A 17512-nucleotide genomic window follows, 5' to 3' on the forward strand; every position below is an offset into this window, starting at 1 on the left:
AAGACTACTGACTATTTAAGTAGAAAAGTTGTAGAGTAGAAATTACTTCTTCAAAAATCTCATCATGAAATTAACAGGGTGTTAAATGTAGCAAATTTTACAGATATGATTTCACCAATTGTTTTCTCTTCAAATTTAACCTTAAACTGTATATATCACATGATCCTGTTCCAATTTAAAAAATGTGAAGTGATTTCAAAATGCAGATACCAGAATTGTGGATGATGTTGAGAGTACGCCTCCAGTTAGTATTTTTGTGAGGCTATGCTGGTCAGCGATATTTGAGGATATTTTCTTTTAGCACAGTCGTTAATGTTAGGGGGAAAAAGTTGCGAACGCTTTGTGGGGTGAACAAAGAGGATAAACTGATACAGTAATTGATTTGTTTCATAAGCTAAGAACTTTCCACGACGCCTATAGGATCTTTCATTTCTATAAAAATATTTAGAGATACTCTAATTAAATTCCGTATCAGTTAAGTAACAAATAAAGCTCCTTTTTGTCTAAGCGGTTAGCGTACGCGCCTTTGGCGTGGGAGCCCCGGGTTTGATTCCCGGTGGGGGCTCATGTGGTTCGGATTTCACGTTAATCAGTAGGTCCACGTCTCATAGACTTGCTGTTGAACGGAATGTTGAACTCAAAGTCAGCTCAACTCAGCTAACAAATAGTCTTAACGTTTTGGTTAATTGATACGTCAGTTGTTAGCAGCGAGGTTATATGTAATAAAACCTACATTTTAACATGGATTTGAATCACTGTAGTGCGTTCGATGGGCCATGAAATCGAACCTAGGACCTTGTGCATCAAAGGCACGCACTCTAGCCGCTATACTAGGGACAAGGACTCTAATTCTAATGTCTTTGTCAAACGTAACTACATTGTTACAGTATGCATAATTCTAATACTTAGCTATTTCAACCAAATCATCACATGGCGATATTACGTAGCTGTTCCAAAATTGTCGCTTGTAATCAGTGGCGGCTCGTACTGTCATTAACAAAGCGTGCTACAATATTATATATATATATATATATATATATATATATATATATATATATATATATATATATATATATATATATATATATACACGTGTATTTACCCACTGAAGGCGGAAGTTGATATCCATCCTTCGATTCTTAATGCTGGCAAACTTTTCTATCACCCTGGAGTTGAAATCTAGCATGTTGTTGATCAAACTTTTTTCTATCGAGAGCATGGCAAGGGCAGTTAACCTTCCTGACCTACGGAAATTCCTTACGAATGTCTTAATTCTCTTTAGAGACGAAAAGCATCTCTCAGGCTCTGCTGTGGACATTGGTATTGTCACTATTATTTACAAAAGGGTTGTTATTTCGCTAAAATTGTCCTGTAAATTGTTTTTAAAGATAAGCTGACAGAACCAAAAGCTCAGTGCGAAGTCACTGCTTACCTAACATTGGGTAGCTTTCAACCGCAGTGTCCAGAAATGTTCCGGAAAAATCACTAAAATTTGCAGAATCCAGAAGTTTGGCGGCATCCAAATGGCTTGTTTTCTCAAATCGATTTCGCGCATCCGCAGAAATGCGATCACATACTTCATTGGCATTGGGTACTCTGCAAGATATAATCCACCCATATTTGTATTACCAACTGTTGGTAGAAACATATCACTTGTCCTAATATTGTCTGTGTCATTCCGAATTTTCTCAATGGCTTCAATGAAATATTTAGGTGCTGTTTGTACTTTAATGGTAGGCCTGCACTGAATTTGATTATAGAAAATATTCACATGCGGCATTATTTTGTGAAAAAATTCTAACCAAAACGTGAATTCCCTGTGTTGGATTTCTCTAGTTCTGAAAAACACTCTTTCGAAACATTTTAAGTTTCATAGATGGAATTGACGGTTCGTGACTTGAAATTCCATCGAGTAGTTGACCCACTCGGAATACGTCGTACAGCCACTTTTTCCAAAACAGATACACGCTGAGGAAAAATGTGGAAAATCCTGAAAGACTACAGGAAAAAAGCCCTTGTCGATTGATTTTAAGATGCAGTTCTTCCCATTATCAAATTTAATTGGTTAACAATGGATGTAGTGTGCCAAAGGAAAGTGTTCTTTAATTTTAGATTGTACGCCATTAATTGATCTCTTATTATCGATGCCCCATTAAATGTGTGCGTTATAATTTTGCTACGATCTGAATCTGTGTCAAAAATGTTCAATTCATTTAATATACACTCCCGACAATTCTGGGCTCCCGGACCTTTAGGATTAAAGAAAATAAAAAAAGAGAAAAGACAGAACCGAGCGGCGAGCGCCATCAGTAAGCAGAAGAAAGCGAGAAAGAGGAATACTTGGCGCTTGCGCAGAATGTCTTCGGGCTCAACCTAACACAGCACGGTGGTAGCTATTCTGGGTGTAAAAAAAGGAAAGTGGACAAGGTATATTGAAATCTTTGCTCCATGCTAGAGATATATTTGTTGAGTAGGCTTGTATAGTTCAAGCGGGCTCCATTCAGTGCAGCCCGCTCGGTTCGTTAGTACAACTTCCACAGTGCTGAAGGCGCTGATAATCGCGCTCCACGCTCGAAAAAGAAGATCGTCATGGGAAAGTTCTGTATTTTGTTAATTGATGAACAGTTTAAACAAATGAATAGATGAAAATTTTTTGAACTAAAATTAGTCTAACACAAATACACAAACATAGGAAGCGTGCTGTAGCCCAGTAGCCCTACGTCAGAAACCGCTACTGCTTGTAATGTAATCACTCGATATAAGATGAAAGTGCTTACTGTAACCGTAAGACACCAGTTACGGAGAACGATTTTTTTATAAATAAATATTTGTAAAGCTTAATATTTATAACTGCATCTATAAGACCACAGTTCGTATATTTAAATAAACAAGGCTACTGATATATCAAAATCCATTTTACACACTGCATCAAGATATTACCTTTTATTGTAGTACGAAACAAGTTAATCATTTACACTCTTTAAAAATTGTGCATATAGATTTCACAAGATGGATTCACTATATATTATATGTTTTCCGTTGCTATGACAACTTACAAAACATGTCATATCACTGTCACAACAGAACATCAATCATAATAACAGAAAAGAAATTACATCTTTTTCTTTTTATATTTTCTTCTTCTTCCTTTTGAATGGCTTGTGCATATTTTAAAAGCACATTTTGCGCATGAATACAAGTTATTATATAAAAATTACACAATACCGTTACACGTCAGATCAAAAGAATGGGTGCACAAACGATTGAATTCGTTAATTCATATATTGTAGAGAGAAAAAATGTGTATTCTCAAGTTCGGATGTGGAAAGAAATATAAATTGATCGTTTAGGTAGAGGAATGGTTTGATGCATACGTCTTGGATGTGCAAAATACCTGGTTCAGTTCACAGTGGTGAAGGCATAAGTTTGTCAGTATTATACTAGTTTCGTGAAACAGTTGAAAGTTACTTGCATTATAACTTCTCGTTAACTCCTACAGCGCAAAATGTTATTTAAAAAAAATGAAATTCAAAACGATAGTGCTTTCAAGAAGTTACTTATTGTTTAGTAGTATATCAACAGTTCGTATGACGTAAGAAATAACATCGTGCTGTACACAAAAGAACTTACTGGTCTCACATATCCGTCAGGAAGGACGAAGGAAAAATTTCGTCATTAAGTGTTTAAAACATATTTAAGATAGTAGATGAATAAAGACTGCGTTTAAAGAAACATTAAATAGCAATCAAAAAAATCAGATTCGAACTGAACTAAATTAAACCTAACCCTGGAAGCTAACACCCAGTCTTTAGATAAATAAATATTAAAGTGAATTTTAACAAGATAAAAACTAAATGACGAAGATAAACTTTCAGTTAAAAAGATGGGTGGAAGCACCGGGAATAATCACTTCAACTTACATCAGCCGATCATACAGGCTAACAAGGATCAGACTATTTCTGAAGGATGGGACTGGAGGTTGTGTTGTAAGTCATTTTTTCCTTTTGTCTTATCTTGAGCTGTGGATAGGGTAGTAAAAATTGGTATCCCGTCAGGGGACAATATATTCTATTTGTTACGACTATACTATTGGCTAATTTTGTAAAAGAACGAAAGCTGCAACCATTAATAAATCATATTTCGTTTAAATTGAATTTATAACTCAATAGCTGACCTTTGGTCCTGATTATCAAAACAAAGTTAACAGTATAAAAGATTGAAACACTGGAAACTCTTGTTATTTCAGATGATGGAATTTTGTAAGTACTAAGTTTTAGGTGAAAATACAATGTAAAATTCGACGTACTCCCCAAGAAATACCAGACTGTGGGCAGAGAAAACCAGAAATGATGTGTCGATTTGATGCGCTATCCATGCATCACCCAGTTGAATATGCTTCATCGCTGATATATTCTGTACTGCTCATTGAGAAACTTCTTTGTATTACGATCCTCCTCTTGACGTAGGAGATACCCGCTTTATGCTCAAGAAATGTCATAATTGATAATAAATCAAAACTTCCCAATATAAAGTTGTTGCATGTACTTTTCATTAAAATTGAGTAGGATGAAAACGACTATTAAGTTTGTCCAGAAATAGACTATAGTGATCTTCATTATGAACCATCATTCATTTTATTTTGTACAGTGAACTTTAAAAAAGTGCATTTAGTTTTCAGTTTTGCATTTTACATGACAATAGACTCTTTGTAAACGTTTGAACCTCATCCGTGGGAACTGGATCGATAACATATTCCCATGAACTTTGCTTATACGTCACGATAATGCTTCAGCCAATGAGAGTGTGTGCAGACGAAATGAATTAAAAATTTGTATGAAACCAAGGCTTTTGAGATTACTTTTTATGCCTGGGTTCTAGACACGTGGGCTATGCTTCGTCTGAGAAGCGGCAAGAACGCCACGTCATTGCTCAAGATGGCCGCGTACTAGTGAGACCTGCATAGAAAAAAAAACTATTTAATGAACTTTTTCTTTTTTTTCTTTTTTTTTTAAAAAAAATCTCTATATACCATAATTTAACAGATTGATTGCCATGAGCATCATATGTGGTGCTCACCTTATTTTTCTGTGGACCCATGAGCACCATATATGTTGCTCATGCTCGATATTACAAATTACTAACCTATTCAGGTTCTTGAGCATCATATATGATGCTCATTGTCACAAATTACTGTGAGACCATGAGCATGACATATGGTGCTCGACTTCCATTGGTACATTTTCGGGAGAAGCCAAAGGTAAGAGGAAATTTATGGCCTCCTGGGAGCAGTACCCTCAAATCACATTAACAGTCAACCTGTTAAGTATGTAGATGGGAACTTACAATACACATTTAAAAAAATGAATTGAATCATTGTGTAATTTCTTCAATATTTTCCTCGGTGCTTGTTGTGTGCATAGCCTGCCTATTCTGGGTTTTATATCGTATTCTCAGTGAATTTATATTGCTTTCATTATAACTTTTAATGTTGAGGCTTATTTTGCGGTTGTTTGCGGTGAGATTGGAATAAAACGTCGTTTTGTTTGAATCACATCACAATTGGCATTGTAATAATAGCATTTGTGTGCGGGTAGCTTTATATGCATTCAGATTGATTTTAGCGAAGCTGTCAATACACGAGTGCTGGGTGGATTATGGATACAATTCCCGAGCTTGTTCATTATGTTTGTTTCTTTTACTATCCGCAGTAATCATAACAACACTCATAAAATCTCTGGTTTTGTTAAGAACAAGAAACGAACTGACCACATAAGTACAGTCGTGTCTTATAACCGTTCTGATCAGTTTTAAGCAATTTTCCATTGTTATTTATTGTTATAAACGATTTTTTAATCCGTGTTGAGAATATTTATGTGTGCATAGGCCCACACTTCAAAATATGGTTTGAAAACCAGTCACTTGAAGCTTCACACCTGTTTTTATTGCCAGCGGTAAGTACCTGTTGTTGCCAACTCTTAATTCAGAACCACGATTAAAAGAGAGGGGAAAATGTCCTTATTTCATTCCCCAGTATTTATACTATACTATAATGTAAACCCGCACAACCGTGGCGTAATGGGGTTGCATATATGCAAGGCGTTCTTAGAAACCGCGAAAAACGGGCTCAAGCTCTCTCATGCATTTTTAACCCCCCTAAATGCGGCACCCCGAGCCGAAAATCGATAAAAACTTCGTACAGGATTAGATTTGGCGAAGATCTACATATCTGTGTACAGAATTTGGTAGCTCTATATGCAAAAAAGTCTGTCCACACACACACACAAATATATATATAATTAAAGTTATATTTAATTTTCTAATAATAATCGTACTTAGTGAAAATTGTATTTTACTTTCAGTGGTGGGAACAGCAGTTGCAGGTTTAACAACTACTGGTCCTCATGGTGGATTTCCACAGCCTCGTTCAGCCTCTACAAAGCTTACACCAATGCAGATTCGCTGTAAATTCGGTCAGCTGGGTCCTAGTAAAGGTCAATTCAATTCTCCGCATGGCTTTTGTCTTGGTGCAGAGGAAGACATCATTGTTGCTGACACTAATAATCATAGGATACAAGTATGTTGGTGATTAATTTACTTCATTATCAATAAAATAATTGTTGAACACCTTGGAAACTTTATATTGTGCGCCATTCAGTTCTCTTAAGTTATAATGGCTGCTAATTAATTTTCAGATTAAACCATGTTATTGCGTTTCAGTGATGTGTTACAATGTAGATCAACAGATCGACTCTGTGTAGTAATTTTCATTGCAGTTCTTTTCCGCTCAAATCCAGTTAAAGTATTGCTGTTCCGTATTTCGTATTTAACCCTTTTAAATTGTCTTTTTTTAAAGGTAAATTATAGACTTCAATCAGGCAGCTACAGCATCATCCCTATTTATTTTAGGATCATGATTTGTACCTCATTCTCTTCAGAATAGAACAGCATTTCAAACGATACCATTCACATTTCCTTGTTGTATCCCGGAGGCGGGAAAGTTTGAGAAAAATCGGATTTTTTTTTTTTTTAAATTTTCAGCCCCACTGGACCTTCCACTGTGTTGACGCACAGATCTCAAAATCAACTGAAAAACATTAACGGGTGTACTAAGTGTGTGTGTAAAAAATTTCAAGCATGTAGCTTGAATAGTAAGGGTGGAAAAAATATTTACCAGTGAGCCTCACAATGCCCCAGATTATCACAAAAGATCCGGATCTCAGGTAAAGAAATTTCTGAAACATCCCTATTTATCCTAGGGCCATGTTTTCTACTTCATTCTCTTCAGAATAGAACATCCTTTCAAACGATACCATTCACATGTCTCTACCATGTATCTGAGGCGGGAAAATAAAAAAAATAAAATGGTAAAAATTCCTTTTCTTTACCCTTTTGCCCCTCTCAACTTCCCCTCCCCCTGTGTTAACGCAGAGATCTGAAAAATACTAATAGGTACACTGAATGTTTGTGTAAAATTTCAGTCTTCTAGGTGCAAAAGTAAGTCCTCCAAAAAATTATAAAAATAGGTCTAACAAAAATGTGCAGTTATGGCGTCATCACTAGGGCCAGCCTTAAGCCAATTGGACCGATTGCTCCCAATCGGGCCCCGCGCTAGTGCCGTCTACTCTACTGTTCAGTCTAATCTACTCTCCAGTGCCGTTTAACAGCATATTAAGCCCCTGAGGAAACAAGTGTGTTGTGGTCCCTATGACTAAATTTTGTTGGTAATGCATGTAATTAATACAAGCCATTCTGCTCACGGTCCCCGCAATGCTTGCGGGACCCCCGGCCAAATGGCTATGGTACCGTTAAGATGGCTCTGCTACTCTCGGTTGTCAAGTACACACAACAACATATTGCAATACACATACATCCATGGGCTCCACAAAGGAGGGTATGGCCTCTTCCTAACAAGTAAATGAATAATTTTTATTAAGTTTCCGGGCATAAGCAAATATTTGTGAAAATAATGGTGCAGTAGGTCCTTTATTTTTGTACGTTTACAACTTCTGTTGTAAAAATAGATATTATGTCCAGGAAGTATTCTGCACACGCCCAATACCCCTAACACTCCCCAAACTTCCTTACAGACACCCCTGGACGTAAAAATAGTGTTTTCTTTGAGTTTGTGTAAAAATGAACATCTTTATTCTGGGTGTACTCCCCCTTTTATTTTGAACACCTCACTACGTAAATGTTCCTGGCGTTTTACTGATTATGTCATGTGATACTACCGTGAATACCGAGATGGTATCAAATAAATCGGTCTCAGTGCGACTTCTTTGCATATCCTTTCTCTTATTATAGCCTTATTAAAAATACAAAATCAGAGGACAAACTTTGCCTTCTCCTGCGAATTTTTTTAATTCCAGTCACGAAAACCGAATGTATACTAGTGTGTACTGAATAGGTGGCTGCTTATGAAGGTTTGTTTTCTAACTCGAATAATCCAATGGAAAATATTTCATCTATCTTCCATCAGTTCCTTGAGATTTGTGATCATCTCATCATCATTTCATTTTGTCCGCTGTCGATAACGATTGCAAGCTGATTATACCTTTCATAAGTAGCTACCTACGACGTTTCCACTAGCGTACATTACATTTTCCTGACCTGAATTCTTTTCAAAAAGATACAGCTGTTAAGAAATCTTTGAACCAACGAATTCGTATCAATGTGCATTTCATTATGTCTTACAAATATAAACTTATGGAAATATGGACTTCATCATTGCATTTCTCATAAAATTCTAGCTCAATTTGGTATAGTACATGACTCCTTTCCTATTTAAAAAAGTCGAGCAAGATATAAGATGCCCGATTTCATGATGGCGGCCATGATAAACATACCCTGAAAATAAATGTCTACTTCCTCCTGGTGTCGGTTAATGTGTTTTTGTTTTTCATCCTTTTACCCGTTTTACAAATAAAAGTAAATTTTCAAACTTGAAACACATTGTTATGACTTATTCTGATCAATCAGGTTTTTGGCCACTGCGGCCGTCTTTATGGACGGAAGCACTTTAAATTTTGCTCACGTTTGTTTCTTGATATTCCACTCTTCTCTGCGAAGTTTGTTCAAGAAACTAGATTTCGACATCGATAGGTTTACTTGTAAGAGAAGAAAACTATGAAATACTGGTACAACGCCTTCTTGAAAAATTACAAGGCACAAGGGGGAAATATATAGATATATTTTAAAATTAATTCCTGTCTGCATTTCCTTATTTGAGTTATTTCTGTGAAAAATTAGCAATGAACAGGGCGAGGTTTACACTAGAACATTTTGCAGATGGAAAAACGTTATAAAGGGAAATGGGTATAACTACTAGACCCAGCAGGGAGAGCGCAGGGTGTCCACATGAAACCTCCCTGATTACATATTAATTGCATGGAGACTGTTAGTGCCAGAGAATAACGGTTTGCGGCATCTTGAAGAGCAACTCAAACAGTTTTTTGTTGTTGATTGTTAATTATTATTTGTTACATGTGTTCATGAACAAAAATGACAAGAGCACAAGAGAGAGTGCGGTGTGTGGTGTGGTTGGCTGAGACTAAATCAGTTACCTTGCAAAGGAACTTCAGACGAAAGTACCAACGGGACCCACATGACGTCAAGACCATTAAAACATGATTTGAAAAGTTTTTAGCCATGGGGTGTGTCAACGAACAGCTTGGCTCAGGCAAAGCACGAACGTCTGAAGAAACTGTGTGTGAGATCAGGGACGCCGTCACTAGATGCCCAACAAAGTCAGTTCGCAGAGCGTCACGTGAGCTGAACATCTCACGTCAACGGTCCGTAAGGTGCTCCATAAAAGACTGCGTTTGTATGCATGTAAGGTGCAAATTGTTCAGACGCTACAGCCCGATGTCATACCAAAACGAACCAGGTTTTCAATGGAGATTCTGGAACGGATCGAGGATGACTCCGATTACTTGGGGAGGATGATTTTCGGTGATGAGGCAACCTTCCATACATCAGGCAAGGTGGATCGTCACAATGTGTGCATTTGGGGTTCCGAACCTCCATACATTATTCGTGAACATGTCAGAAGTAGCGAGAAAGTGAATGTGTGGTGTGCTTTGGGACGCGACAGAATTATCGGACCATTTTTCTTCATGGAGCACACAACAACTGGTCTCGTTTATCCTTACATGCTTGAACACTTTGCTTTTTCACAGCTACTCCCTTTGCAACTGACATGATATTCCAACAGGATGCTGGTCCACCGCACTGGCGTTTAGATGTTCGTAGAGCTTTAGACTGAACTTTCCACCGCGATGGACGAACTTCTTGGTTACCGCGATCTCCCGACATAACCCCTATGGATTTCTTCCTATGTGTTATGTCAAAGATAAAGTCTACGCTACACCTGTGATATTCCTGCTTTTCGTCACAGAATTGAAGAAGCCATCAATTCGATCACACCAGACATGTTACCCTACACATGGCGGGAGATTGAATATCGACTGAACATTCTGAGAGCTACTAACGGGGCCCATGTAGGTATATATATATATAGATAGATAGATAAAAAAAACGAGTTCCTCTTCAAGATGCCGCAAACCGTTATTCTCTGGCACTAATAGTTTCCACGCAATTAATATTTGTAATCAAGAAGGTTTATGTGGACATCCTGTATATATTTTGATTCTACAGACCTTAGTGCAAGTTAGTTGGAAACGTGGGGTCCCGCAAAATGTTCCCAATCGGGCCCCGCACCGCCTAAGGCCAGCCCTGGTCATCACCCCCTATGTCTCGACGCAGAAAAGCGTGAAACTATACGTAACGTGTTCTACAATGCCTCCAGGCTTGAACAAACAAAAAGAACTCGAAGTAAAAAGCTTTATTGGTACTTTTTTAATCGAATAATGAAGACATTACTTTAGTGAGAAAAAAAAAAGTTAACGCGCGTTTCAAAACATCGTGAGAGTTTTGACGCGGGTAGATTCATGTAATCATAATTTTGTCCAATGAAATATACGAGTGTTGTGCTTTGGGATTGCTATTTACCTAATCTAGTTAAGGTCAGTTTCTTTTTCCTTTTAAAAATTGCAATGTAAAACATATTACGTGTGGACAATCTTCTACAAATACTTGGAATGAAGTAAAATAAGATTCCTTGTTTTATATCCTACGTTACGCTATTTAGGCTGAAGAAGATCATTAATTAATGAAAGAAATGATTAGGAAAAATTGGCGGAATGAGAATGTGAGGAAACGAGAATCCCAAGAAAACCCACGGACACGATATTGTCCACCACAAACTGACATGATCTATTGGGATCGAATCAGGCACTGCTCGCACCAGAAGTTAGCTCCCTCTAACTTATTCACCATGCCCCCTTCAGCAAAAACGTCTATACACACATGTAGTGTTCTTTTACTTATAAATTCGGAATAAATTCACGTTTTTATCTTTTCTAAAGAGGAATAATTTATCTGTAAATTATTAAAAACTGGATTCTAATTGGTTAATTTTATAGGAAGCTCTTGACTAACGTTTAGAGTATGTAAATCTATTTTGCAGCAGTCTGTACAAAAACTGATTAATTATGGCTTTCGTATATAGAGCTCTACCCATATTTTAGAAGTTGATCTGTTTGTTTTCCATGTTTCCATCGGTTTCCTCTACCGGAGCGTAGAAGAATTACGTCAAAATCTTCCAAAAATCTAATGTAGTGGGAAAATATATCTTGTCCTCAATCTTATTAACTAGATAGTACAAGTTACACATAAAATCACTATATAGTTACCGAAAGAGATTAGTTATGACACTTGAAAGAGAAAGGAGGGACGAAAGAAAGGCTTTGTTGGTTATGACTGGCCATTTGTGCTGTAAGTGTGAAAAGTATGTAAACGAAGTGATAATCTTTTGCTATTCAACTCCGCTTGCAGGAAGAAACAAAACAAAACATTTTTTTTTCTTTATCTTCATTTGCTGACAAATTGAAGCCAAGCTGACGGCGTTGTACTTGTATTAAGTAAATGATTTGTAATGAATATATATATATATATATATATATATATATATATATATATATATATATAGCATGTTACGTAAGTTATTTTGAAATATGTGTATAAGGTAACTCAGTATGATTCTCCTAATCTTCCAGATTATCATCATTATTTTTATTTTCAGCTAACCTTCTGCTAGTTAGGATTTTGTCTCCAGATTCCTGCATTTGCTCGGCCTACGACTATCCCAACTTTCATATCCCTAATGTGCAATTAATCTTAAGGAATTTCGAGTTATGGCCATGTCATTGCAACAATTGCAGCCGCCACGCTTTTGTTTTTCCTCCTTGGGTAAACCTCAAAAAACGTTGTAACATGTCTTTATTATATTCAAATACTAAGTTTAAATACCAAATTTCATGTCTCTAGTCTGAAGGATTCCGAGATATGGTCATTCTGTTACAACAATTTTGACTTCTGCCCTTCTAAGAAAAATATAAAAGAAAACTGTGAAACATGTGTGTTACTGTTTTAAATGGGGAGCCCATACACCATATTTCACGTCTCTATCCTTCAGAGATACGACACTTTACTATAATAATTGCAACCCCCATTTTCCCCCTTCCCCGTCGAATTTCCAAAAATCCTTCCTTAGTTGTACCGTACGTCATAAATCCTTGCACTTTCAAAATTTCTAGTTTCTACATTAAGCGGTTTGACCTGGACGTTGGTAAGCCAGCCGGGATTCTACTTTCATATATAGAGATATCACTTGTGAAGTCTGTACACAATAATAGGCTCTCTGGCACTTCAAAAATAAGACGAGTTTCGTACTTCACAAAGCGTTTTAATGCATTTTGTATTCTCATAATGTTGCAGTTCATTGACAGAAGGAATGCACTGAAATTGTCTGATTTGGAAGTCGAGTAATGTATGTACAAAAACTAATAATATCTAGAAGTACATTATTATGACAATATTCATTTGATTGATTTTATTTATTTAGTCCTTTGTTGAGAGTGAATCTATTATAGGACTAGAGCTGAAGGTTAAAAGTGGAATCTCAACAACTATGATATTCTCCCACCTTGCCGGAATCGAAACCGGGACCTCGTGTACCAAAGGCTTGCACTCAAGATACCAGAAAAAAATGAGAACGATATGCGTAATTTAAGGTAAAATAGTTTAGTCCGAGGAAACTTGAGTTACTACTTTATATACTTGTATATAACGAAGTGGCTCCACTTGCAGAACTTCTTTTTAAAATACGTAGTTGACATAGGGCTTTTTTCTCACATAATTCAAACAGACCTCATAATAGCACCATGAGTTAACACTGGTTCATTTTTTTTTTAATTGTAAGATTTTTTTTTTTTAAGTTAGAAAATTGTTTTTCCTAATAAAATTATAAACAACTTGTTTCTTTTGAAACAGTTGGGAATGTAATTAAATAGTACATAACTAGTCTATGCGGAACTAAAATATATTGTATGTTTTCCAGGTATTTGAGAAGACAGGCTCATTTAAATTCCAGTTTGGAATTCCTGGCAAAGAGGAAGGTCAGTTGTGGTATCCGAGGAAAGTAGCCGTAATGAGGAGCACTGGGAAATTTGTTGTTTGTGACCGTGGTAATGAACGATCACGAATGCAAATCTTCACGAAAAATGGTCATTTTATTAAGAAGATTGCTATAAGGTAAGTTTTAAGTTAATTATAAAATTAAACATCATTAGTAGATACAAAATCAGAGCGATATGTCGGGAGGTTCAATCTTTGACACTTTCGCAGCTTTTCACTGTTTGAATTTCATTGAATTAATAGCTGTTGAAGATTAAACATCTCCAGACGTCGGTATGTTGTTCGGACAATTTGTATGTTGATTTGTGTGCGTACCGTATTCTTTAAAAAGTGATGGATGTCCGTATTTTTGTTCTGGACTCGGAAAACAGATTAATTAGTTATTATTACCTTACCACTGCACCGATTAAATATTCAAGAAAAATATCGAGTCTTGTTCTCTTTGGTTTTAAAAATACGTGAAAGCTTACGAAGCAGACTGGTCTCTGTGAGAGAACCGCAGCGGTATGTGGGATGTGTTTTACGAACGTTCTTAAGAATTGTGAGCGATGAGAAAGTCTCTAAGTAAAGATGGAAATGTGTTATTTCGATCAGTTGTTTCCAAACTAGAATTTTAGGAATGATTAAAAGAACGGATCAAAAGATTGCGATCTTGGCCAATAATTAGGTTTTTGGATCAGGTGCCACAAAACGTTTGAACGGCCCCTAAATCGAGTTTTCGTATTTTTTTTAGGGAATAAGCACATCATACTAAGTGAAGTGATATAGTTTTGGTTTGGCTACATTATATGTAGTTCTCCAGATATAAGGCGTACAAGAAAACTTTTGACTGAAATATTGTCTATCTTTTGATCCAAAAAGAAAAAGCAATTAAGTCGTGTATATTGAAATAACATAAACAGATTAGTCTAGCTGTTTTAAATTTCAGGATAATATTTTATGGCATCTTAGTTTTAATTTCATTAATCTTATTATGTATATATACTAAACTAGGTATTTGTCTTTAAATTAAATTGTTTCAACAATTTTCAGTAAAATTGAAAATGAATGTACTTCCATATCCAGAAATCTGACAATCCTAGATATGTATTGAAGCTTTCCTGTGAACGTATTGTGAACAGGTCGTTTCGGTTGGTATACAGAAGACCGGATAGCAGCCTAGACCGTAGGGTATACAGGAAACCAACACATACAGATTTATATCTAAACGCAAACAGTTTCCATCATAAAGCTCAACGGCTTGAAGTTCTCAGCATCTTAGCACATAGAGCATTCTCTGTCTCGGAAAAGGATTGTTTAGCAGAGACCACCTTCGCACCACCATGCTCCAGAATGGACAATGAGAGATATAAATATAGCCCTGAAAAGGACCAGAACGAAGGACACTGACAACAAAGACATAAGTATAGAAGAAACTATAAATGAAGAACGGAAGAACACAATCACCCATACACCGGCAACAGTTCTGGAAAGCTCAGCAGACTACTCGCTAGGTACAACATGAGGACAATACACAACCTCCAGCAAAAATAAGAAACTTACTGCGACCAACCAAAGACGATCTGGGCCTCCGAACTCCTGGAGTTTACCACATTCCATGTAAATATGGTAAGTCATATATTAGACAAACAGGACGAACAATTGAAGCCAGATGCAAAGAACACAGCAGTTACATTAGACTAAACCAACCAGAAAAATCCGGGCTGGCTGAACATAGCATCAAACAGAAATATAAGATTTTATTTATAGATACCGAAATAATAGCAAAATGATCAAGAGTTTGGGACAGAAGGATAAAAGAAGCTGCTGCAATCACACAAGAGAAAACGAACCTTAACAGACACACAAGATTCCAACTGAATCAAACATGGACACCAATCATATCCCGCCATTTCAACCACCAATCAGAAGAGTCCAATCACACATATATGAAGTATATATTCCGTACACTCTATTGCCCCATCATATTCGCCTGAAGATGAGGACGATGTCAGCCCTCGAAACGTCGCAAGATATAGCAGTATTTACCTGGCTGCTAGCGCGAGAAGACCTGTTCACAATCCTAGATATGTTGCAAGAGAAACCGCTCTTTTCTTCATTTGTTATATAATAATAATTTTAAGGAGAGTGCTTTAATAGATTAATTCCTTTTTATAAAAGTGCATTTACCTTAAAATGGTTGGGAATTCTAGCTTAAGCTCAATATGTAAAATAAATCTAAACAAATACTTTTTAATCTTATTATTTTACGTTTTGTGATTTTCAGATATATTGATATCGTAGCTGGTCTGGCGGTGACAACCCAAAGTCATATCGTTGCTGTTGATAGCGTATCTCCAACTGTATTCGTTATTGCGGAAACTGGAGATTTGTTACGTTGGTTTGATTGCAGCGATTATATGCGTGAGCCTTCCGACATAGCAATTAGTGGTAAGTAAAATGAATTCTTCGTAATAATTTAATTCATTCGTATTATTTTTATGTCTGTCACTGTCACAGCCGTATTTTGTTTGTAATAGTATCAGTTGCCTAGGCAGCGGAATACTATAAGGTTTATTTATTAAAAAAAAAAAAGTTCATACAATAATTGGAGTGAACAGGGTGTCTATCGGTCACGAATGTCACGAAATCAGAAAACGGTCATGAAAGTCACGAAATTTAGCTTTTGGGTCACGATTTTTTTTTAACTGTACAAATGTAAGTGCAGATTGGAAAATTTTGTTCTGTGACACGCCAAAATTCACCACCAAAAATGTCTATGGCCGGCTTTAGACGCTACCAAATCGCAAGCAAAGTACGTTTCTATCGCATGGATGAAAATTCGGCCTAATTCGCGCGCAAATACGCTCTTGAAAATATTAGGAAATTTTATGATTTGGTAAAGAATAGGTCACGAAATTTTATTTTGGAATTTTAGTAGACACCCTGGTGAAGAAAGTCGTGTGATTTTAAAACTCTTTACCGACGCAGTGGTAAAAAGTTCCGGAAAATCTTATTCAGTTTTATGGGAGTTACATAGTTCAGAAACCCTACGTGCCGCAAAATAGTGTTTGGGTACCTGTCTCTCCATATGTGTAGAGGCCACACCCTTCAACACATTGTACGTTAGATTTTTTTTATTGCTAAATTGTGGCGTGCAACGAAAATCTTTCCCTCCTATACTTCAAAATAAAGGTAATCTACTGAAGAATGGAAATCGAAAATTACTATTTTTTCCAAAAGGGTTTACGATTTTTATATTATATAATTAATCTTATAATATGATACTTCCCGGATCCAAGCACATACGTGTAACACAAAAAGAGTGAAAAAGTAAGTGATTGGACCGGGACTCGAACCCGGGACCTCCGGCATACTGTGCCGATGTGTTAACCACTACGACACTCAGTCCACTTCCCAGAACACTCACTCACTCTCGAGGTCATTGTTTTCCACTCGGGACCACGTGGGGTATACCATAGACCACTGCTGTGCTTGGGCAGTCCCTGGATCCATATACCGAGCATCTATTCTTCATTTTAAGTGAGTTCATGGACAGGCAGTAATTAGTTAAAAGATTAGAACAAATATATTTAGTTTTAAATTATGCAACTCGTTGCAACTTCCAGCTATGGGGATCTGATATTAAGACCAAAAGATGTACCTCCTACAGGGAAATGCTGTATTTACTCTATTGTAAGTCTTTTTAATACTTTCTTGGTTCCAGAAATGCCTTTCAGGTTGGAATCAGAATAATTAATACGATCGGTAAAGTAGTCGAAGAAATAAGAAAAAGCTCTGAAAAATATCGTCAGAAGCTGCTGGAAATAAGATTTCACCAGAGTGTGGACTCGATGTTTCCAAATTAAACGGCGTGACAAACATCTTGGCATTTGAAGGCGGCGCTCCAAATTCCCTTTAAATGCTGCTAGCAAATGAGAGGCCAGCGGTATTGCCACATTTATTTTGTATACATCCACACTGTCCCCTGCCACCT

General features: G+C 36.7%; 1 protein-coding gene across 7 annotated transcripts in view; it reads left to right on the top strand.

Annotated features, from left to right (window-relative positions):
• Positions 1-17512, top strand: part of mei-P26 (E3 ubiquitin-protein ligase meiotic P26) — a 165698-nt gene that overhangs the window by 133711 nt on the left and 14475 nt on the right. For all 7 annotated transcript variants that reach the window (XM_081737712.1, XM_081737716.1, XM_081737718.1 and 4 more), the window contains 3 exons: positions 6360-6574; positions 13460-13653; positions 15803-15966. In XM_081737712.1, coding sequence (XP_081593838.1) covers positions 6360-6574; positions 13460-13653; positions 15803-15966 — 573 coding nt within the window. The remainder of the gene's footprint in view (positions 1-6359; positions 6575-13459; positions 13654-15802; positions 15967-17512) is intronic.

Source organism: Thermobia domestica, chromosome 14 (genome assembly GCF_964235325.1).
Source record: "Thermobia domestica chromosome 14, izTheDome1.hap1.1, whole genome shotgun sequence".
NCBI classification, from domain to species: Eukaryota; Metazoa; Arthropoda; class Insecta; order Zygentoma; family Lepismatidae; genus Thermobia; species Thermobia domestica.